Source organism: Pungitius pungitius, chromosome 6 (assembly GCF_949316345.1).
Source record: "Pungitius pungitius chromosome 6, fPunPun2.1, whole genome shotgun sequence".
NCBI lineage: Eukaryota > Metazoa > Chordata > Actinopteri > Perciformes > Gasterosteidae > Pungitius > Pungitius pungitius.
Window position 1 is genome coordinate 1,787,338 of NC_084905.1, and position 23,951 is coordinate 1,811,288.

Here is a 23,951-nt window from a genome sequence, read left to right on the forward strand (position 1 = left end):
TTTTTTTTCTTGGATCAGACAAAGAGTGAAATTGAACGTTTTGCAGAGTTCCCTTTCAAACAACAAATATACCACAATAAGATAAGACTGGGGAAATGTAAAACTATTTCCAGAAAATGTTGTTTGTTTGGTGGTTTGTTTTCCCAGCTGGGTGGGTTTGTGATCGTGAATTTGGACTCATGACTCATTTCTTTTCGGAAGAGACACGCAACCCTCTTCCGAAAAACGGTCACTTTGTTCATTTGGATTAATGTCAATCCCGAGGGGGGTCAGCTGGTGGTTTTCGCGGAGTATTCATATTTCCGCCTGTCCGTGAATGCATCAGCAACATGCATGGTAACCGGGGCGGTTCTATGTTTGGTAGAGCTGGGCGTGGGCTCGACCCTCCTCATCCCCTCCACTCCGTGGAAGCACATTGTTCAACGCGGGCTCGTTTTAACCAACACCAATGAATGCCTCGGCGCGTTGTAGCTGTTTGAAAAATTAAACACTTTATCGGATATAGTAAGGTGTAGATATCCGAAGGCGGTGGAAAGCGGACCCCCAAAAAACCGCACGCGCAGAGGCGACAGAGTTGGAAGATTTTTTTTTTCCTTCTTCTTCTTCTTCTTCTTTTTCTCCGGCAGACGGAACGTTCCTCTGGTAGCTAATTAGACCCCTGCTTGTTGTAAGTAAGCGGTGCACATTCCCGTGTACGAAATACGTTGGCAGTGACTGGTTTGTCTGATGATACCGCTTTCAAATGTTTTAATATTTTTTTTTTGGTGGGGTGGGGTGAGGTGAGGGGTGGTATTGCGGTCCACAGTTTAAAAAACATTAGCTAACATTAGCTACCCTCGCGTTTTGATTCTCCCTCCCTCCCTCAGCCGGCTTTATCTGTGGAGCTCTGTTACGGCTCGTGACAGCGGTCAACTCTCGGCCACATGTAAGGTGATATGATTCATGTCGCAATACGTTATGCATCGTTGTCTCACACACACACACCGCGGGTCGTCCGTTTCGATGCAAACGGCCTCCCGTGAGTTTCGGGGTAACGTTAACTCTGGTTACGGAGGAGAAGAAAAACGACTCGATAGATTTTCCCCATCACCTCGTTTTCCAAAGAAAAGGAGAAACCGACGGTGGACAAACGTAAGCGATAGGGTGTGATTCCAGTGTTGTTGTTGTTGTTGTTGTTGTTGACATTCTCTGTTTCGTCCTTTTGACCGTTGAGTAAAAGACAATGTAGAGCGCGAGGCTGCAGCCCGAAGTGGCCGCAGAAACAAGTACGTTAGGGTGACGCCCCGTCGCACGGAGCAACAACTGAACGGATCACTGCGGAAGTTGGATTCCATTATGAGGCATTTATATAATTGCACCGTGCCGCTAGTTTAGAACCGATGTTTTTTTTTGTTTTGTTTTTTCAAACTGTTTTAGTTAAGTGTAAGGAAAATGGGAAGAGGTGGCAAAGACGGTTCTTACGTTTCCATCACTTTCAACGTGGCGTGCGGTCTTGTTAGACTAGTGAGGAAACGATCTACCCATCACGTACCTTCTCACAAACAATTGTGTTTTTTTTATAGATGGCTTATTAGCAAGCGATTCTAACCGACTGATCTACACGTCTGCCCCCCCCCCCTCCTCCCCCCTCCTCCCTTTTTTTTATCCACCACAACATCCCAAAGCCTATGAGTAACATGTGCACCCCTGGAGTGTTTCCATGATCACACGGGATGGGAAGACGTGAGACTGCATGGGCTTCCAGTGAGGAGGTCCGGACTCACTCGTGTGTATTTGACATCAGATCAGTGGCGGTTGTCTGGAGGAAAGGCAATGACTGATGCAGCTGGAGCAGGTCAAGCCAGTTGATAGAGGTGTGATGCTAATCCCCTTTTTCTGAACAGCCGTTGTGTGGGTGGTGCCCAGCTTCTCGCCAAAATATTGGGGACTCCTCCAGATGCCGGCAGTTTTACGAAATGACAACTTTTAATTCCGTTTTCACTTTTGATTAGGTGAATGTTTGAGACATATTGGTGAATGTCTGTTTGAGACCTATAGATGGCGTAGAATCTCAGGGCGAAGGATATGCTTTTGCATGTTTATTAAGCGGTATTTGGGTGGATTCAGAACGTTTTCTACTTCTGGGACCTAATGGTTGAAATCAGGTATGTTTATGTATTTGTACATGTAGGTTTACCATCTAAAATTACCAGTTTCTTTCTCCACGTTAGTCCAATGGATAAAGTACATTTGGCATCACTTGATGGATCCGAAAGTTGTAATTCCACCATTCGGCCACAATGTAAAGTCTGCTTCAAGGCCTCACGCTCTTCCTTAGGGTTTGGATCGTACCTATACGCATTGTTAAAGTAAGGCAAAGCAATTATGTCGATATTGTAATAATGGGACTAGATATTGTGGTGGGTTTTTTAATATATGGCACGTGTTTCCTTATCCAATTGAAACTATGTAATTACCAGGCTGCCTGTCCTCATGGTTTCGGCAACCCACCCAATTGGAGTTCGGACCCGCCTTGCTCACCATACTTTGTGTTGCTTTTTGTACAGAATTCTTTCAACAGAACATTTCAGATGATTGTTTCTCAAAAATTGTGTACATTCATCGTGGATGCACCAATGTCGGTAGAAAGTTATTTGAAGAAAACGTGTGTATTTATTAAATTGATTAAATAAATGGTGAGGCTAATAGTGAGCCATTCTAAAGGCCTGCCTCAATGTCGTTAGTGTTTCGGTCAGGGAGGTTGGTTTCAATTTCAATTCTTCTTTGGAGAATTAACAGGTTGACTCGCATCTTCGGTTATGAGACCCATGTGAGGCTTTTTGTTCAGCGGTTTTTCACATGTACTCACAAACAAACTAAGACAAAATGGAGATTCACTCATTCTTCTGATGGCAATGAATCCAATAGAAAATAACACCACTGATGATTGTCAGGGGTTTTGTTGGGGGATGATTCACCCCATGGCTCCTCTAACTGGCCTTTGTGTGGAGGTCAGCTGGCCTTTTCATCTCCGCTGCTGCCTCCTCCGTCTCACCGAAAGCGAGAAGCTGAAAGGCTGACCCAGTGGGGAAAAGGTCACTTGCTGTCCGGTGCCTTTTTTTTTAAGAGCAGCTTGTTTAAGCATGCACATATACACAGAAACTCGTCATGTAAATTGTTTGTGATGGAGAAAATGTGTGGTGAAGGAATTGTTTATTGCGGGATTTTCTCTTAAGTTTCACCGATCGGTTTCATTCAAGTTCGGCCATTTTTTTCAGGCTTCCCACCCAAGAGGAGGTCTTGCATGGATAGTATTGTTTTAAAGGGTTGTAGTCTTGATTCATACGAATAGGCACTTACTTACTTGTGTGTTCATTGGCCTCAGAGCAGAAGTCATTCCTCAGCTGCTGGTCAACACTTCTGTTTGGATGCTGTTCAGGAGGATGATGTCATCAGAGAGCTCGTGGGGGGTCTTGGAGTCTCAGTATTTGACCGTGATACCTCCCTAGAGAGGGTCTCCTTACCATCGTAGCTCCATTAAAAATCTATTATCTCTGCAGTGGGTTTGTGGCTCTGCCAGTATGGATTCTTTAACCAATTAAGCATTTTAATGGAGAGCAGGATGCACATTTGCATGCCCTGCTTCTTGCAACGTCTGTTGAGCAATCACTGACTTTTTGTTGTTGTTGTAACGCAGTGATCAAAGCTGTGCAGCTGAATCAGCTAGGAGGAGAAAAAAAGGAGCGCAGTCGTCTTCCAATAAGAGGGTTGGCGGTTCAATCCCAGGCCCGGCTAACCCGCATGTCGACGTGTCCATGGGCAAGACACTTAACCCCAGCATTGCTCCTGTAGCTGTGACCACAGTGTCAGAATGCTAGTTGCTGATGGGCAGGTGCCACTGTGTGTGTAGGTCCTGTCATCAGTGTGTGTGAATGGGTGAATGATGTCATGTTGTGTTAAAGCGCTTTGAGTGGTCAGAAGACTGTAAAAACAAGTCCATTTACCCCCTCCCTCCCGTGGGTTTCTCAGCATATAGTAAAAGTAGCCCTCGGCCGCTCTCCTCCCATCAGACACTCGCCTCCCGCTGCTCTGTACTTGCACCCTCCGTACGCTGTCATGTAACATTATCCTCTTGGTCCAGGCGGGGCTCTAGGGTTTCAAAACGAACTGTTAATTTCCCAGGCTGGAGGCGGCCGGCTATAAATAACCCGAAACACGGGCATACTGTATAGCTGCTCCTCAAAAAATCCTAAAGTGAACATCTATGCAAACATTGTAGGGACCATGGAGTGAAATAGGTCACTTACTTAAGGATGACACAGCCCGTCTCTTTGACCAGCTTTGAACTGCTTTTTGATCGGCTGATCGGTTCCTCTGCCACTGCTGTGTTGGATTATTAACTTTTGTCTGCTAGTCAGATTGCATGAAAAGTGGAACGTTTTTTTTTCCGCCTTTGTTTACATATGCACTTTCTGGGTCAAATACATTTTGTCCAGTGCAATAGAAAACTCGAGGCACGACCAAAGGGGGAAGTTAATTTGCGTGTTCAGAATACAAATAGATAGACCCTCGACAGAAAGTTGACAAATGTTCCGGAAATGTGTAAAAAGATGTGATTGTGATCTCCAGAGGTCGTGTCCTCATCTCTCCCCTCTGTCTGCACAAAGGCTTTCCTTTTTATGAGCCCTGCTGGCAACAAGTGGCTTTGGGCAAGCGTCGGCATTACTATCAATGATTCATTTAGCCATTCATCTCCTCACGTATGTGTGGATCATTAATAGGCCGTCCACTCGGCCTAGTCTGTTTTCCGTGCTCCGTTCTCCTGGTGGTGGGGGCTGTGGAATCAGCATTTTTGGGCTGCTCATTTTAGTCGTTCGGGCAGGTGCACAACCACAGATCTGTTTTATGTAAAAGAAATGTGTCAGAATCTGTGGTCGTGTGACCGAGCAGGTGTCAATCTTAGTCCTTTTCAGTGCACATTATTGGCAAGTACACTTTGCAGTACTAGGGGAGTTTGGGGGTAATGACCTTTATTATGGTGTCATCTCCAAATTCTGTGCACTTTGTGCTAATTTGAAAAATAATTAACGCGGCGACCGACAGTCTGACTGTTTATATTTTAACAGCCAAATTGCCGGCTCTGTGAATCCCTGCCCTGTCTCCAGCTCGGTGACCAAAGGTGTCCCGGCGGCTCGTCTGCCCGGCACAGCTGCTGTTTATTTGGTGAAAGGAGGCTGCGGGGAGCGTCGCGTTCTCTGTGCTCCGGCCCGGGGAGCGCGCTCCACTCTGTACCAGGCTGCTTTTTTTTTGTTTTGTGCTAAATGTTTGGCCACAAGATGGAAGATTCAGGATAATTCCCTTCCTGTTGTGCTGCAGGGTGTTTTTACGGGGGCGGGGGTGGGAGGTTTAGAGCTACCTGCTCCGCGAGCGAGTGAGAGTGTCTTTGTGAGAGAAGCTAACAGTCTGTGTCTTCAGTTAGCAGGTCTGCTTTTCTCTGCCAATCATTAACAGTAAGGCAGTCTTGGTCTAGGCTAATCTTGGTATTAACCCACATCAGCTCAGGCACAAATAAAACGTTTTCACAAAGGTTCTGTTGCCTCTGACAAGTGTTCAAGTCACCTGTTCCGCTTCTCCCTGCGCACATAGAGTTGAAGGTTTGCTCCAGGTGTGCATGGTGCTCCCTTGGAAGACAAAGCACACTGCTTTCGAGGAAGATTTTAGGGCGATGCAGATGTCTTGACGGTTTGATTGATTCCGAGGTAATTTGTGTAAGTTTGTGTCGATGGCGGCAAGGACACTGTTTGATTTAAATTCAAAGTAGAAGTTGATCACTAGTGAAAGGAAAACTACCCCCTGGGAGGATCTGGAATTCCAGTGATTTTCCTCTGGCATCAGGCATGACATCACCTGACCACTCTTGATGCCAAAATGAAGCTAGACCCGGGGGGGAGGGAAGGGGGGGGTCTGTGCTTTCACAATGAGCTTCCAGCATGAGAGTGGTCAGCCATAGGTGTGGTCATCTCTCAAAGCCTCCACGATGGCTTCATGACCTTCTGACTCATCGCGGACCATGACCCGCGGACCATGACCGGACCATGTGAACAACGCAGAGCGTTGTTCACGGGTCATGGATTTTTGTAACTTTGTGGAAATTGCTAATAGCTGAGTCACACTCTGCCCCCGTAGGTAGGGGAAACGCCCATATGACTACATTCTTTAGCCATTGATTCAACACGCCTGGAATTTCACTGGCCATCGGCGTTGTCAGGGGTGATGTCAGGGGATCTGTGTGTGTGTGTGTGTGTGTCTCTTTGTATTGCCTTCTGTGGCCGCATGTGTGGTTTCAGCTGACTCGATAGTTGGCATTGTGATTGCATTTTTGGCATTTTCTGCAAAAAAGAATGCCGGCTTTTTTTTTTTTGCACTCCTGGTCTTTCTTGTCTGTTAAGATCCCTATTTATTGTTCCTCTCTGCTGATCTCCACCTAATACGGAGGAGCGTGTTACTACCTAACTACCTTTCTGTATGAAAAATACTTTTTAAATGTTAATTTGGTGCTACGTACTGGGCATTTAAAATGCAAATCCCAAGGAGAGTTTCCCATTATTTTTTTGGGATGACCAAGCAGAATTTTGTCACTCCAAGTCCTTAACATTGTACCGGCTCATTGTGGAACTGCTGTACTTGAATGTTTATGGGTTAGCATTACAGAAGGGCATAGCCCCTGTGTCGTGTAGGTTCTAGCCCCCAGAAAATGGACATCACATTTTCTGTCTAATAACGTGCCTTGATTTATGGTCGAGGCAGCCCTGTTACACCGACTAGACTCCTTAAGTGGATTCAGTGTTTCCTCTGGGGACAACTGCAGGCACACCTGAAGTCATGAAACCCATTCTGGCCTCTCATTCTGTTACTATGGTTCCCTTTAGAAAAGATAAGGCAAATAGCAACAATAGCTTTGTTGGTAATATTGAAAGTGGATGTTCGAAAAGGAACAATATCCAGATCCTTTTGAAAGAAATGTAACTTCAACATAAGTGTTTTTCCTTGCTATATTTTCATGATTGAATGATTGATTGATTGTTTTTGGTCGTAATGAAGAGGACCAGTCGGTCAGTGTCGTGCGTCCTCTTGTTTTCTCCCTCAGGCACACTCTCCGCTGCTCACTCTGAGCGGGACAGCTTTGGAACATTGAGTACCGTCTGCATATTTTTCACATTCCCCTCCTGAAGGGTCTCAACCTTAGCTCCCACACACACACACACACACACACACACACACACACACACATTCACTGTAGAACACACAAAATACTGATGTTTCCCACCCCTGAGCACTAGTGGTCTGTGGGCTGCATGGTAGCAGTCCAATGGCAGAGAGAACTAGACTCTGTGTTAACCTGCACCGTTCTTTCTCCCTTTCCTCCCTCCAGCAGTGGTGTTGGTGCGGTGAGCAGCAGCGGCAAAGATGACGGAGTATAAGCTGGTGGTGGTGGGGGCTGGGGGCGTGGGCAAGAGTGCACTCACCATCCAGCTCATCCAGAACCACTTTGTGGATGAATACGACCCCACCATAGAGGTACGACCCCCTTCTGCGTGCGCTACACCCCCCGACTCGCATCGTGTTGGGCTAGGAATGTAAACAATGGTTAATTGTATTAATGGTAGTGTGTCAGACTTTTTCAGGACGCGGGGCACCCCCCCCCCCTCCCCCCACCTCGTTATAATGATAGGGGAAACACTGGTCTAAAATGAAATGAATTTTATGTAATTAATCGTGTGCATCAATTCTCCAAACTTTATGACTTTTTTTTTTATTTTTTACAAGAAATACGAGTAATACGTTTGTAATTCTTACATTTTCATGAAAACGACACACAAGAGGAGAGGGAAGCCATTGTTTTCTCCTCTCTTCTTCCTTCACCCCATCCCTCTCTTTCTCACCACGCCTGCCTCTAGTCTGGTCAGACAATGTCCTTTTTGTGTATTGGCATTCCTGGCCCCTATGCTCCAACAAACAAAGGCACAGCCCTCCGTGTTTTAGTGGCTGCATGTTCCGAAGGCCAAACATTGGCTCCGGTCCCCAGCTCCTCTGATCTCTATTTGTGCTTTTATGCCCGGGATTGGACTGGGAATTGATAACTGATTCTAGGTGATACACACCCCATCAACGTCACATCTCTGTCCGTTCCACATATGGACATGCGGCTTAGGCCCTCGGTGGCGAAGGATGCAACGAACCTATGTGACCCCGCCCCCACAGTTGCCCACCTGGCCCGTTTTCTGACTTTCTCCCCCTTTTGCCTGCAGGACTCGTACAGGAAGCAGGTCGTGATTGACGGGGAGACCTGCCTGCTGGACATCCTGGACACTGCAGGTCAGGAGGAGTACAGCGCCATGAGGGATCAGTACATGCGAACAGGGGAAGGTTTCCTCTGCGTCTTTGCCATCAACAACACCAAGTCATTCGAGGACATTCACCAGTACAGGTGTGTGTAACAGTGACGTGACGAAAGAGTGTTCGGGTTTATGGGCCCAAGGGAACCACAAATTGTGGCAACGACGCGGCGCACTGTTGGTAACCGCCGCATCCACAGACCGTTTGGGGCGTGCTTCCTGTTACTTCTCCCCGACGCGTCGACGTGTTTGTATATTCAGTGTGTGTTGCAGGGACTCCCATGCGTCCCGGATAGAGAGGGGTGTGTATACGTCTGTGTGCCAGCTCGCTGCAGTAGTTCGGTGATGTCGCGCTGTGGCGTTTAACTCGGCCAAAGAAAGCTTGGCCCCCAACTGGAGGATTACAGCACGATGCCAATAAAATCGATGCTGACTCAATTAGAGGAGCGGACAGAGGTAGCACTTTCAAGGACGGGGAAGGAGAACGGTTTGGGGGGGGGGGGGGGGGGGTGCGGGGTTTCAGCTGTAGATGACAGTGTTCTCTATCTTTGCCACATTTAGTCTTATCACATTAGCCACACACTTGCCTGCACCTCTTCTCCTGTTTGTCTTTTGGGGACTTTCCTGCACACAGGTGGTTGTTTTCTTTTACCTGCAGTCATTGCAGTCTAGATGCTAGAATAGAATAGGTGGCTGTCCCGTTAGAGCTGTTGACGTATTTATTATCTGCGGTGATTTTTACCGTTTAAGGCGTTTCTTCAAGTCCTCTGCTCTGCTGCTGGCATGCTACCTGCTCACAAATGAGCAATATATCTTGATTTTTTTTCATTCTCAAAAATTAGAACAAGAACAAACACACAGAATATATCATTTTTGTGGTGTTTGCTGTCATTTAGTTAGACCTAGAAACAGCTGCCTCTGCCACACACAACAAGGCAACTGAGCCCTGTGGTCGTGAACAGTGTTGACTGCAGGGCAGGGCCACTGCAGCGGATGCATCCTGCTGCACTGTGGCTCGGGCTGATAGATTGATCTGACCCTCTCAGTCAGTTCCCCCTGGCTGCCGGCCGTTTGGCGCTGGCCGCTGTGGTGATGAGGTAATGCTGTACGCCCCTTGTCAATCCCGCCGCTTCCCTCCCCCTCCTTCAGCAGTGCAGCACAGCAAAGCACCGGCGGGCTCCGGCTCCTCCTCAGGGTCCTAGAGCTCCCTGGGTGGTTTGCTCTCCGGCGGTGGAGCCGCTGTTGTTTATGAAGCAGGGTGGATCCCGGGCCAGAGACGTGTCCCTGGACCTCAATTGCAGTGCACAGATTGGGGATAAGGAGACTGCCAAGATTTTCCATATAAATGCCAAATGTGGAAATTCTCTTGCTCTGCAATTCACAGAGAACAGATCAAACGCGTAAAGGACTCGGACGATGTTCCCATGGTGCTCGTGGGAAACAAATGCGACCTCCCGGCACGCACGGTGGACACGAGGCAAGCCCAGGAACTCGCCCGCTCTTACGGCATCCCTTACATCGAGACCTCTGCCAAAACCCGACAGGTAGGCAGTGAGCAAGAAGCACACACCCACGGTACCCCACATGCACTCTCCTGGAAGGGCGCTTCTCTCTCGCTCTCCCTCGGATCTTCTATTTAAAATAACATTTAATTTCGTCCAGTGTGTTGGATTTATGAGGATCTATTGGCAGAAGTGGAATATAATATTAATATCCAACATCCTTACTAGGTGTATCTAGGAATCATTGTGTTTTCATTACTTCATATGTTCATAGTCGGCCATGTTTCTGAATAGAAAAACCTGACTAGTTATGTGACTTCTTTATGTAATTGGATTACAAAATAAAATTACATTTTCATTTGGAGGCACTGTGAAAAATAATAATTAAAATGTCGCTGCTAGTATATACCAGTCGCTCTGCTGCTTTGTGAGCGACTCACTGGTGGCCGGACGCATGGAGCGCATGGAGCGCATGGAGCGCTCTGCCTGTGCAGACTGCCTCACGGCAGGCCGACTGGTCTGCAACCTCATCGCCAGATGCCACCTAATCCTATAGTTTTCCTGAATATTTAGTTCCTTTTCCAAATGATTGATGAATGATGTCAAATGACCGTCTTCGCAGACCACAAAATTCAGATTTGACATCAATTTGAACTCCTCCTGTCCTACTATGGGATCTAGTGAATGACCCGCGGGTTTATGCCATTTGCGCTGCTGTAAACGTTCCACGGTGCCGCTGGCAGTGACTCATAGCCAGGTTGCCGTGGCTTGAGAGCAGAGCACCAGTATTTGAAAGGCTTCATAAGGACACGTGGCTGCCCAGCTCCCACTGTCTCTGACTCACTGTCACACACCGGAGGAACATGCAGTCTCTCGCATTCATCATTCACCCAGAAGAGCGCGTTAAGAACTGACTGACTGACTTCTTCTCAGTCCCAATGATTCCTTTTGATTAACGGCGTCTGAAATGCCCATGTTGTCATGGCGATGTTACCAGGCATCTCAATGTTGAGAACACCTGAGAGGTTTGCAGTCCATTCATAAGTTTATGCAACCTTTTGCTGTGTCTTTACAGGGAGTAGAGGACGCCTTCTACACACTGGTCAGAGAGATCAGGCAGCATAAGCTGAGGAAGCTGAACCCACCTGATGAGAGCGGTCAGGACTGTATGAGCTGTCGCTGTGTGGTCTCGTGATGCAGGTGAGACAGATCTATTCTATTCTTTTACTGTTATCAAAAAAGTCCAAATCGGTCCGTTATACTCAAAACGTCCTCCTTTATGCGTTTGACATTGTGACTGAAAATAAATATGAAACCTCACTTTTACTTTTCAGTGTCTCACTGTCGTCCCCAGAAACCACAAAATTCAACTAATATCCGTGTCCCTATTTGTGTCCTTTCTGTCCCCAGCTGACTGTTGCATGTTGAGGAGGAATGCTACTGCGCGTAGTGGCAGCATGGACTTACAGATAGAAAGTTAAAACAACGTAATGATGAAATATAAACTTTTTCAAAAAGAGGAGGATTGAAGCAAAAGCTCACAAGGGAACCACCAGACCCGACTGAACCATAGCCCCTCGTGGAAAGGAGGATTTGGACTGTTGCCTTTTGCGGCCACCTGAATGGGTCCGGTCCCTCCTTTTGGTCCACGTGTCGCCACGAGAGCGACGCCACCAATGACTCTTTGTCCGCCCCGGTGTGGTCTCCCTGGATGGCTTCGCAAGTTTCCTGCTAACTTATTTTTTTTCAGTCTCAACACTGGTCTTAAAAGGGGGGTGTCACTGACCTCCTCCCACCTTGAAAGCCTAACGCCACCCCCATCCCCCCGCTGTCACCGCCGCCTGCCCACTGGAAGGACTGACTGACTAAAATGGAAAGGACTGGAACATGGATGCCCCCCCTCCCCCCCCGGCCCCCATCGCCCTCCACCTGCCTGTTGGTTTCCCCCCCCCAACGGCTGCGTGGAGTGGATCAGTCATTGTACTGGATGCAGGGGTTGGAGGCTGACATGGAAATGACTGTACTTTGTTGTTTGACTGTTAGCCCGGTTGTACAAATGCTTAGATCTTTTTGGATATGACAAGTTTTGTTTGTGATGGCAGAATCTGAAAGTCACCGAGCAATACGGGAGTAAGGGCGTTCATCACAGATGACGCCGGGCGTGATATTTTTCATGACCGGCCTGACGTATATATTTCTTAATATAAAGATGGATGAATTCCCAGAATGCAGCTGCCTTCTTTTCTTTCAAATGTTTTTCTTTGCAACAGAGTTGTCTTTGTGTTATAGTAATCACTAATGTACGTAAGTTTTGGTGCAATAGGATTATTTACTGTTCAATATACACAGTTTTGGGACTCAACCACAGCCCGTGGCACCTTCTTCTACTTTGGTTTCGGGCGGGTTTATATCTGTTTGACGGTTGCATGTAGAAATGGGAGAAACCCCCTGCACAGTCATACAACGGCAGGTTAGGGTTTTACACAACATGACAGCCAGGGGACTTTTCTTGCATTTCATTTCGGTAAGTGTATGCTGTCCAACTCGTATTTACTACGTGGCGATAGCGGCTATTTTTAGATTGCAAGAATCCGTCCCCGTAGATAACAAGGCTCAGGAATCTGAGTCCAGGAAAGTGTCACCATTCAACCGTCCTGGAAACCAGAGTTAACAATGTCACCAAATAGCTTTGCAGAGTTTTAACGCACAAGATCCTGCCTCAGACTCACACTTCAGTTTTTTTTTTTTTTCCCTCACGCCGCGCTATCCTCAGACCGCTCTTCCTTTCTCTGCCACCTCAGTTCTGCAATGGAACAATAGTAGTTCAGGTGCTACTCATGTCAGAATCATATTTACTGTATATGCGGGACTATTGTGTGTAATGGGTGATGGATATTGGGTTATGGGAGTGCGTCGCTTTGTTAAATTCATACTGGCTTGTGCTCCCGAGAACTGCATTCATTTGCTGCCTACATGGAAAAAGACTGCTCTGGATTTACTTCTAAATGGACCTTTATATCTTAGCTAGTTTGTACCTCATGTCTGCAGCGAGATCTACCCGAGACGAATATGTGTTCTGCTGGTTGCATTGTTCTGTTTGATTACGTGTGCAACTAAAAAAAAAAAAAAAAAATGGAAGTAGGTTGAGTTTAGACATGCGCTGTATAGAATTTTAAAAGGAAAGGCAAGTCCCTTAAAACACTACACTGTTTTTAGAGTGTGTGGGTGGGGGGGTTCTGTAATAGCATGTGCGTTTAAATGTGATTTTTGTTTAGCAAGACTGAAAAGCAACTCAAAAGATAAGAGCCCAGTATTTGCCAGGTTGTCTTGCTCAATACATTGTGTGACCTGGTTATATGTCATGTATGATTATGTATTGAGTTCCTGGCATTACAGGCAGAATTTTAGCAACAAACCACAGAAAAATCCCCCACTTCTTCCACAAAAGACATAACATGTTATTTTGCCTTCGTCTCCTGTCATCGAAACAAAATGTTTATTTCTCACCTAATCGACTTTGTACAGTTAAAATTCCCTCATGAAATGGCTTAAAGAAATAGGATCAGTCTTGTGAGTGTGGATGGTTGTAGAGTGTTTTTGTTATCAGTTAAGTGTTCATTTCTCTGCTTGGAGGAAGGATGTGAGCTGTGAATGTGTTTGAGTCTTTAGATATGTTTGAAAGAAGCCTCATATTTAACTTACAATAGTATAATGATGCAGGATCCCACTTTCGGCTGTGTTTGTAACTTTTATTTTTCACCCGTAGTGCTCACGAAAAGAAAAAGGTGTGGCGTTTGTAACATGTAATTACAGTCATAATAGTATGCTTGTCCACTCCCTGTCAATCATATAAAAAAAAAAAAAAACAGTTCGTTCACGATGATACATAGAATTCCATAAATCTTTGTATTCAAATTCCTGTTTCATTAGCTATCTTCAGCATATTGCAAGAGGTATTCTCCAGCCAGCAGACCACACGTATACCTGTCAGAAAACCTAGAGAGCATGACGGAAACTGCACGGACAGGAGGGACCTTTGCACAAGGAGAAAGTGGCTCAAGGGCTTGTTTCACACTTGCAAACTGTCGTTGGAGGTGTGGAAGGAATTACAACTGTTTAGCTATTTAAGATGTATTTACTCTTTGAAAATGTGGCAAATGTATTGCAGGAGAGAATAAAGATGTCAAGAGGAAACTGTCTTTGATCAATCGGGTTAGTCTCAAATATAAGATTTGCTGCCATCTGCAGGTTTCTTCATGCATCATATTTGAGAGTTTTAAATCACAGGGGATAGAATTTAGTTACATTACATTGTTATGAGTTTATTTGTAACGTTGAGTGGTTGAACTCAGCTGAAATATATATATATATATATACATGTTCTTGGCAAATGCTTATACTTAATCATCGATTTGAATGGGAGGATCACGACGTGATATTGTGTGGTTTACTTTATGGGGTCCAGTCCAGCTGAGATCAATGTTCAAATGTGTGTACACAGGAGTTTTGCAATCAGCAGCACGATTTGTAGCACGCTTTAGGTTCCACAGGTAAATAGGGCAAACCTATTTCTATTTCTTAAAAATGAATGAAGAACCCAAATGGCAAAAGAATAAAATGTAATGATCCCTTCACAAGCAAACTTTGTTAGAAAAGTACTTATACAAGAGAAGGGGGGGCAAAATCAGCTTGACTTTATTGATCCTGATGCAAAAGAATAGACTGTTTCACCACCAAAACAACAACCAAAGAATGGGTCATTCAGTCAATTACAATGATTATTAATAATACTTTTTAACACCTGGAGTGACTGCCTTGCTATTGACTTTTATGGCAGGTGATTTGCATATTTGTGAGGCTGATCATAAAAGCCAGGCGGTTATCCATAAACCCAAGAAGTACACAGAAGGAATTGGTGATCGAAAACGATACACGGAAAGTATATTTTTCTTTTGGTCAAAGCGTAATCATGCCGCACTTTGAGAATGCGATTAGGAAAATGCTCCCTAAGGTAAGACGAATTATAAACGATTGGAAAAATAATTTGTATTCCCCAAATCACTCAAATATTATGAATAGAATCCATGTGTATTCTGTTGCGTTCTGCCATGTTGAAGACCTATCGGCGCAAACATGTGGCCCATGAAGTATATGTTGCATTGGCCCACTTCCAAAGCCTTGTGCCCATGATGAATAAATATGGTAAGAGGTAAAACAACAGCTAACAACAACTTTCTTACCATTCGACCAGAGATACTATAGATACTATTGTAAGGGATATATTTCTTTCAGTTTACAACGACGGAACCACAAAAAACTTGATGAGTCTCACTGGGACCATTCCTGTCCGGTTTGAAGGTAACAATGACTTTGCGTTTTTTACAATTGAATCAAACGCTGGCTGGTGTGTATGCTGAACAGTTTAATAGAAAAGAATGAATGTATTTTTAATATCTCAGAATATATAGAGAAGTCACCCTTTGCCTTGTTCATATATACAAGACGAGACCTACAACATTCCTGTTTGCCTATGGATTGAGGCAAGCTACCCTCAAACTGCTCCCATCTGCTATGTCACACCCACTTGTGACATGATGGTCCTCAGTGGAAAGTATATCTCCAGCAATGGTGAAGTTCTGCTGCCTTACCTGGAGGACTGGAAGAATGTGAGGATTTAAATGATATCTTGTGCTCTTTCCCTAGTCTCTATGTAGAGCGTGACACGTTGGTGTGTGATTTCCTTTCTCTTATCAGGGCGAATGTGACCTAGTCAGCCTGCTGCAGGTGATGGCTGTTATGTTCGCAGACTTTCCCCCTGTATGCATGCGGCCTCATCCAGAGCCCGAAGAAGCTCCTTGTGAGTTACACGCACACAGGCAGGAAGGAACACGTCCCCATGTTGTTTTAAAACATAACACATATATGCCCTGGTTGCAAGTTGATGCAAATAAAACAGATTAATATCTAGGCCACACCCAATTCAGTGTGAATCTTACTCAACAAGTTGGCCTGAAAACATGTCCATGGGTTTGTTATAACTGATAATGGTTTTCTAAAATGAAAATTGTGTTTTATAGGTTGGCTACAGTTCCATAGACACGCAGAGGTTCTTACAAAGACAGATGGAAGTTTGTATCTGAATTTAGCTGGTGAAGATGAGCTCCCTGTCCAGCAAGAAAATGAAACAAACTGTTAGCTTGTGCAATTTCATGGTTAATCTGAACGGTTTGTGTGTTGGCTGTGACGTGTGTGTGTGTGTGTGTTGTGTACAGTGTCAGATGGTATCCATTGATTATATTTAGGTTAATGCATTGATTATTTCAGATAAATAACAATTGCTTAATTTGCTTAATGCTTAATTTGTTTCAAATTATTAAGACCATGTCAAGCAGCACTTGAAGAAAAAAATATTGACCTTGTTTGGTATAAATGTATTAGATTTTATTGTACGTCTGTACGTCGCTTTGGATAAAAGCGTCAGCTAAATGACATGTAATGTAGATATTTTTCAATATGTATTTTATTTTAACAAAGCTTATATGACATTTGAATGATTTTCTGTTTAAAGACTGGCATTGCTTTACAAGCATCTCATAAAACTGTACCTTATCTGCACCCTTTTGCATTCACTATCTTCTTATCTACACATATTTTGGACTTTGGAGAGAAGAAGTCAGTTATTTAAATAATACACAAGCAGCCAGATGCATGCAATGAATCAGATTTTAGTGGGGGTTTTTGTTTTTTGACAGTGAATGTAGTTAAATTGAAAAACTCCGTTTCTGTTTTTAAAAATGTTGTGAATTCTTTTGTCAAACGTTTCATCTGCTGTGCATAAAAATAAAAAATAAAATCCATCAGACTGAACTTGAAAATATTCCCAAAGACGGGACCATAATACAAGCGCTTTAAACAGATGACTAACGGATTTCCGTGTTGTGAATAAAGTTATGGTGGGAAACACCTTTATTAGAATATATTTGTTTTGCATAATTGCTTGGTGCACTTTGTCCTTATGGTGTGTGAAAGGAAACTCACCTGACCACGCCGGAACAGCTCGTCTCCTACTGACGTCACATGCATGCCGGAAGTAGTCAGGTGAAATGCCGGAAATTCATTTTGTTGACTGTCGGATACTTATTTTTCAGCCCCTTTCTGGAACTATTAACTACTAACTACCGTTAGTTTGTTTTTTGTACACTTTTTGGACTAGATTTTATCGCGTTGATAGAAGAGTCGTCGTGTTGGAGTGGAGGGCTCCATATAGACACTGAACGATTGTAGTCGGGTCCCGGGCTGGGCTAACTTTAGCCTAGCTTTCCGTGAAGTCCTGCTAACCAGTCTTAGCGTGTGTTAGCTGCCAGTCTAGCTGCGTTAAAAGTCTCCCGTTCACTCACCTTACTCACGAACAAGAACCGTACAAAAACTACCAACACTATGGCAGTCGTCAACGAAGGTGCCCTGAAGAAAATGCTGAAGGTAGGTGTCACGGTGTCTAGCTGACTAACAGTAGTACGTTAGCTAGCTGACTTAATGTTACCGATACCACACACTGTTACCTAACGTCGGCAGGTTAACATTTCCTGCAATGCTTAATGGCCGCACTGTATTTTCTCTTTAGTTTAGTAAGTTTAAGTGTGTTAGTAAAATGCTTTCGTAAGAATAAATACTTGACTGAGATCCTTTCCCTCAAATACTTCACCGTAGCTACGTCTGAACGTATAGCATAAGCACCCAAACAAGCTGACGTCATTAAAACATTATAAACATGTTACGTTTTATTCAGAATGCCGATGATTTATTTTGCACCTCAACAAATACCCCTTTGTTGTTTGTCATGTTCAATATGCTCTCTTATAAACACATGCAGTAATCTACAGTTTATTGAATATCTTGTAAATATCTTGTTTATTTAAAAGAATTATGCAGTTCTGGGGTTATCAAGTTATTTTTGTTCACAATTTGCATTATGTTTACGTCACTTGATCACCCCTTTGAGTGTAGGCCTATCAAGGGTTTCAGACAAACTTCACAGATGTCATCAAATTGTGTACAGTATCAGAATGAAATTGTACAACCCTGATATAAGTGTGTTCTCGCTGCTTTTAACAGACACCATCCCACTGACTTTTCTTCACTGGGCCCTGTTTTTTTAGCATTACCTTTTACTGAACACTTTGAGTGTATGGGTGTATTATTATTATTATCATTATCATCATCATCATCATCATCATCGGTGAACCAATCTGGAGGAGGGAGCAGGTTCCAGCCCTGCGTTTGTGCTTTGATTGTGGGACTTCCACAAACTTTCCACAAATGATATACAGGCATACTACATGTAAACAACTGCTTGCACAGCCAAAATGACCGCCGAAGTAATTCATCAAGCATATTATTTATTGGAGCTGTCTAAATGGGATTCATGGGTGTCAGCAATTGTGTCTCTACTCTCAATATACTAACGTTGTATTTTTTTCCTTTTCATCTTTTCGTGTCCTTGTCCAGCAATACAAATACAGAGATCTGTCTGTCCGTGAGATAACCAACGTCATCCTCCAGTACAAGGACTTAAAGCCAGTCATGGATGCTTATGGTAAATGATCCTTATCCTGTTTTTTAACTTTCTAATCTGTTATATATTGTTTGCTAACTTATGACTTATAACCAAATTGTTCTGCTTGTTGACATAAGACCTTGTTCAATTTCAGTGTTTAATGATGGCTCCACAAGAGACCTGATGAGCCTGACGGGAACGGTCCCAGTGAGCTACAGAGGTAAAAATAATAACCGTTATCTCTGAAATATGTTTTTGCTAAAATAACAAACTGTAAACGTAACGTATAGTTTCTAAGTTGAATCTGAAAGACTTGACGGTTAGTTTCTGTTTAGTTTCTTTGCTCATCTAATCATTCTCTTGTGTAGCTTGCTCTATTTATCTTCCACTCTTAAAAAAATAAATTGTGATCCCTGCCTCAAAAAGAGTAAGTGGACAATGTGAAAATGTCTCCTTGTGTTAGCTATAGCGAGACTCCACCAAAACACGTATGATTTGTGAAAAAACAAAATGGCCACTGTTGTGTTACTCTACGCCTTCAATTCTGGCATCGTGGCTTCAATGGCATTCAGGAGATGGAACATGTTAAACAACCCATTTTTAACAGATTTTCAGAACAGATTTTTATGAAGAGGTCAAAATTGCACTTGAAAACAAAATAAAGACTTTCTTTAAGCAAGTGTAGAGTATAAACATTATAACGTAGCTTATGTTTTTTTTTTTCTGTAGGCAATGTCTACAACATTCCCGTGTGTCTCTGGTTGCTGGACACATATCCCTTCAACCCTCCCATATGTTTTGTCAAACCTACCAATGCAATGATGATCAAAACTGGCAAGCACATCGATGCCAACGGCAAGATCTACCTGCCTTATCTCCATGAGTGGAAGCATGTAAGTGTGAGGTCTTAAGTCACTATTTGTAATTTATCCAAAGAGTATGAAATGTTGGAAATGTAAAAAGATGAACGTAATTTTATAGCTATACATATCTAGTGTTTGCATAATTCTGTAATGGAGGATTTGAGGCGTCACCGCAGCAGTAGCATACAACCCTATTATAATGCTAAATAGAGCTTCCTGGTCAAATTTAGAACGTGTCTACCAGTTAATGAGCACAGGTATATCGGCCAAAAACTTACATTTGGCTCCACGTGACATTTATGGTTTTCCTGTTGATCTTTTGAAGGGACACTCAGCATTTGTTGTTTTACTTAATGAAGACATGCGCTTCCCTGTATGTCTTACAGCCTCAGTCAGACCTGTATGGTCTAATTCAGGTGATGATTGTGGTTTTTGGAGAGGAGCCGCCTGTGTTTTCTCGCCCCACCACACAAGCCCCCTATCAAGCGTTCCAAGCTGCCGGACCCCCTAACTGTGAGTGACATACATTTTTTTGGGGGGTTGCACGGCAATCTTAGTGGACATCGCATCGACCAAAATACTGCAGAAGAGCCAGATGGACCACATGCTTTAAATATTTATCATGTCACTTTGAAAGAAAACACACTGAACGCCTCCTAGTACACTGAAAGTTGTGGCCAACAATTTATATGAATGATGGTCATCTAAAAATCCCAAAACACCTCTCACCATCTCTTTTTAAGTGCTAATCTCACATCATTTCACAATCTATTGCCAAATGAGGCACCACAACGATGATTGAGCCTACGGTTTGTTCATGAAAAATTTAAAGTATTGAAAACAAACAATATTCCTCAAAGTACATTTTGTAAATTACTTTTTTCTTCAATGTAAGCACACAAAATTAAAATAGATCTTTTACTGAAGATGTTTCCCATTATTGAAAATTTCTATTTGTTATTCGTGCTTATGTCTAAATATAGCATGACGGTTTAAGTGATGCATTTACTTCCTTGCACACTAGATGGAGCTCAGAAACCACTACAGCAGCCCATAGAATATTGAAAGTCTTTGAGGGTGAAAGAGATTAATAATATTTTCACCTTTTATGTCCTTTTGATCTGATTTTTTTTTCCTTTCTTTCATCTCTCTCCCTCAGCCTCCTATATGCCTGGCATGCCTGCAGTCTCCCCTTACAGCTCAACTCCCAACCCAGGGTAAGGTATTTGCCATGCTCTCCCCGTAATAACTCATGCATAAGAAGCACTCTTAATAGTGAAAAACTTTGCCACCGGCTCAGTTACGTTTATACCTTAAGGTTGAGGTTAAAAAGGAAAATATGAACAATTTAAATATTTTATTCTAACTATAAATGTATTTGCAGAGGCTATCCAGGATACCAATACCCTGCAGGCAACTCTTACCCGGCCACTGGTGGACCCGCACACTACCCCACCCAGCCTCCAGTATCCACAGCTGGTAAGTATCACATTCAGTAAAGTGGGTGATTGACTCTGCCATGTTTTAACTTTAAAATTTAGCAGAGGTTTCATATGTTTTTTTACAGACTGCACAAGCACTGACGGTGCAGATGAATGTCCACCCAAACCGTTATTTTCTGCACTCTTCAGTTTCCGTTACCTATTTTGTGTTAGTATTACTAAAACAATAGTTTAATACTAAATTCACCTCTGATAAAACTATGCACTTTCCCCTTGCTACTGCCCTTATTTAACGATGCAATAGGTTGTTTGGTATTTTCACTCAACTCTCTCGGCCCCTATGTGACTTGAGTGACGCTGAACCACCAGTGAAAGGTCGTTCGTGTAACTAGAGTGGTGAGCATTAAAGGCCAAAGGGTAGGATGGATCAGAAGGGAAAGGCGCAGCCTACACCCTAGGCACAGTTTTATATTTAGGACGGCACACAAAGACAGACCTACGATCCGGAGACCCATCTGCTGCCCCAAAATCAGCTAACAGCACGACACCTGTGTAGCTGTGCACCTTATTTAGTAAAAGAGGACTGGGTTTGCATGTACGCTGCTGAGGTCTCAAGGCAGAAACAACTCTGACTGAATTTATCTGCTGACTCCAGACTTCACACGAGGTGGTCTCCACCTTTGACGACAGACTTATTGGTGCGTTTACACTCGCATAACCTCGTATTTATCAGCTTTCGAGGCTTGTGATTAATAAAATACATATGCCACAAAGAAATATTCAATGTATATGAATTAGGTCATTATTTTAGAATTTCTGAATTATTAAAATATAGATAATGGAAGTTGATGCAAGACAGAGTCTGGGCAGGCTGCTTAGGGGGGGCTGTAGTGAGGATGTAGGTTCTGAGATGGGACGAGATGGGGGGGGGGGTGGTTGGGAGACAGAGACTCCTGTTGAGCTGGAGGAAGCAGCCCTGGTGGTCTAGAGTTTGTTGATGGGGGATGGGCTCACGCCAGCGCCATTGTCATTGAACGCATCAGTAAAGACCCGTTTGAGCTTGTTTGCCAGATGGAGGTCATTCGGGGGGGGGGGGGGGGGGGGCCGGGGGGCTTTGGGCTTTTGTTGGTCTGAGAACTCAGACACCAGCAGAGTCACTTAGTGAGAGCCAGTGTTGCACTTTCTCACACCGCCTTGCTAAACTTGTATTTTGACCCTTTAATCACACGCTTGTCCATGCCCACAAATGAGAACTATATAGTTAGTATTGCAATAAAGTTTACATAAATTAAGAATGGGTCTTGATTTTTGAATTTCCGAATAGTAATTAAGATTGAAATGATGGAATAATTCATGTGGCTAATCTTGTCTTGTACAACCCTACAACAACTTCTGTACTGTTAGTGTTCTGCTTGTTTGCTGTCCAACATCACTTCTCAACTTCTCCTGAAGGTCCGAACAGAGATGGCACCATTGGCGAGGACACCATCCGCGCGTCCCTGATATCAGCTGTGAGTGACAAGCTTCGCTGGAGGATGAAGGAGGAGATGGACAGAGCTCAGGCGGAGCTAGACGCCCTGAAGCGGACCGAGGAGGATCTGAAGAAAGGACACCAGAAACTGGAGGAGATGGTCTCCAGACTGGACCAGGAAGTGGTGAGAAAATCCTCTTCTTGCCCTTGAAATTGTGTTAATGGGTATGTTTGTAATGGTTGTGTTTCCGCCAGTCCGAGGTTGACCGGAACATCGAGCTGCTGAAGAGAAAGGACGAGGAGCTGAGCGAGGCCTTGGAGAAGATGGAGAACCAGTCGGAGAACAATGACATTGACGACGTCATCGTTCCCACTGCGCCGCTGTACAAGCAGATCCTCAACCTGTACGCTGAAGAGAACGCTATAGAGGACACCATCTTTTACCTCGGAGAAGCCCTTCGCAGGGGTGTAATAGACCTGGAGGTTTTCCTTAAGGTAACCACGCCAACGTATCTACATCTACGCGGCTGAAAGAGGCACAGACCCACACACGCTCAGGTGGCTTCAACGACTCTTATTCTCTTTTCTTCCAGCATGTCCGCCTTCTGTCCAGGAAGCAGTTTCAGCTTCGTGCCCTCATGCAGAAAGCCCGCAAGACTGCCGGTCTGAGTGACCTCTACTGACAAGGAAAACTACATATCTTCACTCTCTCCTACTCTCTTCCCTTCTTCTGTTTTATTCCCTCCTTTTTAATGTCCTCTTGTAACTCTTCTGGTTTTAATCTCTGTAAAATCTGTTTGTGTAAGATAACGATCTGACCAACAACAGAAAATAATTAAAAACACAGCAATCATGAAGAAATGGGCCGTCCTGTGTTGGCACCGATAAGACTTCATTTGTATTTTGATCCGACCAAATACTTCATTCAGATCATCATCATCAGTCGCGGCCCCTTTTGGCTCCAATGTTAAACACGAACCACTGTGACCACATTGTGAACTGGGAACCGAGGTTGGAGCTAAAAGGTGCTTGTCGCTCCTGCCTCCTGTGGAGAAGTGAGGTGGGGGCCTATTTGGGGTTAGCGTACAGTAAGTGTGTGTGCATGCATTGACCTGTGTACGTTACACTGCACGGGCAGCCAGCAGATTTGGTTCCCTGTCATTTTTACACAGTCATTAGGCTGGTGAGCACAAATAGTTGGGGGGGCTGGTAGAGAGCCCCATATGTCCAGTCGTCTCCTAATGAAAAGGTTAGGCTTTGACATGAATAACCAGGGCAACCTTTCAGGAAGGACACCACAGGGTTCAGCTTTAGGATTTATTTCTGCATGAAGTCCGGTTCATGTTCAGGAGCGATGGAATCAAAGGGATCACTTCATACAGTAGAGGTGATGAACATTGGAACTGTATTTCTTCCATCTCTTGTTGGAGTCTGTTTAACGGGCTAAATTTCCAGGCCCCTTTGCTCACTTATTTAGTTATTTGCTTAAGCCGATCAGGTCCGCCCTCCACTCTGACTGCATTAACCCGTCAATGCAGAGTGGTTCTTTTACTCTGTACAGTGTCTCTGTTAAAGGTGAACAAAAGTCTTGAAAGACTTATTTCTGTGTTCTGTCCGGGGGGGGGGGGGGGGGGGTTGGTTTTCAGTTAAAAGTTGTGAATATAGCCAGAACATTGGAAGGTACAAAAATAAGATTGTACTAATCAAGTTGGTGTAAAGTTATCAAACCTGTCTCATTTAAATT

General features: G+C 44.1%; 3 protein-coding genes across 5 annotated transcripts; all 3 read left to right on the forward strand.

Moving 5' to 3' along the window:
- Positions 1 to 340: 340 nt before the first annotated feature.
- LOC119196409 (GTPase HRas) lies at positions 341 to 14,071 on the forward strand. 3 transcript variants are annotated; one of them, XM_037452073.2, is made up of 6 exons: positions 341 to 667; positions 7,415 to 7,557; positions 8,289 to 8,467; positions 9,760 to 9,919; positions 10,953 to 11,077; positions 11,288 to 14,071. In XM_037452073.2, the coding sequence occupies exons 2-5, from the start codon at positions 7,447 to 7,449 to the stop codon at positions 11,070 to 11,072; spliced, it is 570 nt and encodes a 189-aa protein (XP_037307970.1). In that variant the 5' UTR covers positions 341 to 667; positions 7,415 to 7,446; the 3' UTR covers positions 11,073 to 11,077; positions 11,288 to 14,071. The 3 variants fall into 3 exon arrangements, with proteins under 3 accessions (XP_037307970.1, XP_037307968.1, XP_037307969.1); XM_037452071.2 differs by having other exon boundaries at positions 342 to 667; positions 7,412 to 7,557; XM_037452072.2 differs by lacking the exon at positions 341 to 667 and adding an exon at positions 765 to 1,131 and having other exon boundaries at positions 7,412 to 7,557.
- A 203-nt stretch (positions 14,072 to 14,274) lies between these two features.
- Positions 14,275 to 16,719, forward strand: zgc:123278 (uncharacterized protein LOC641569 homolog). Its single transcript, XM_037452069.2, has 6 exons — positions 14,275 to 14,888; positions 14,995 to 15,079; positions 15,170 to 15,235; positions 15,380 to 15,543; positions 15,632 to 15,734; positions 15,955 to 16,719. The coding sequence occupies exons 1-6, from the start codon at positions 14,847 to 14,849 to the stop codon at positions 16,071 to 16,073; spliced, it is 579 nt and encodes a 192-aa protein (XP_037307966.1). The 5' UTR covers positions 14,275 to 14,846; the 3' UTR covers positions 16,074 to 16,719.
- Positions 16,720 to 16,942: 223 nt separating this feature from the next.
- tsg101a (tumor susceptibility 101a) lies at positions 16,943 to 23,828 on the forward strand. The gene is made up of 10 exons (XM_037452067.2): positions 16,943 to 17,356; positions 18,383 to 18,470; positions 18,586 to 18,651; positions 19,161 to 19,324; positions 19,681 to 19,807; positions 20,454 to 20,511; positions 20,679 to 20,773; positions 22,189 to 22,391; positions 22,463 to 22,702; positions 22,801 to 23,828. Exons 1-10 carry the CDS (start codon positions 17,315 to 17,317, stop codon positions 22,888 to 22,890), a joined length of 1,173 nt encoding a protein of 390 aa, XP_037307964.1. The 5' UTR covers positions 16,943 to 17,314; the 3' UTR covers positions 22,891 to 23,828.
- Positions 23,829 to 23,951: the final 123 nt, after the last annotated feature.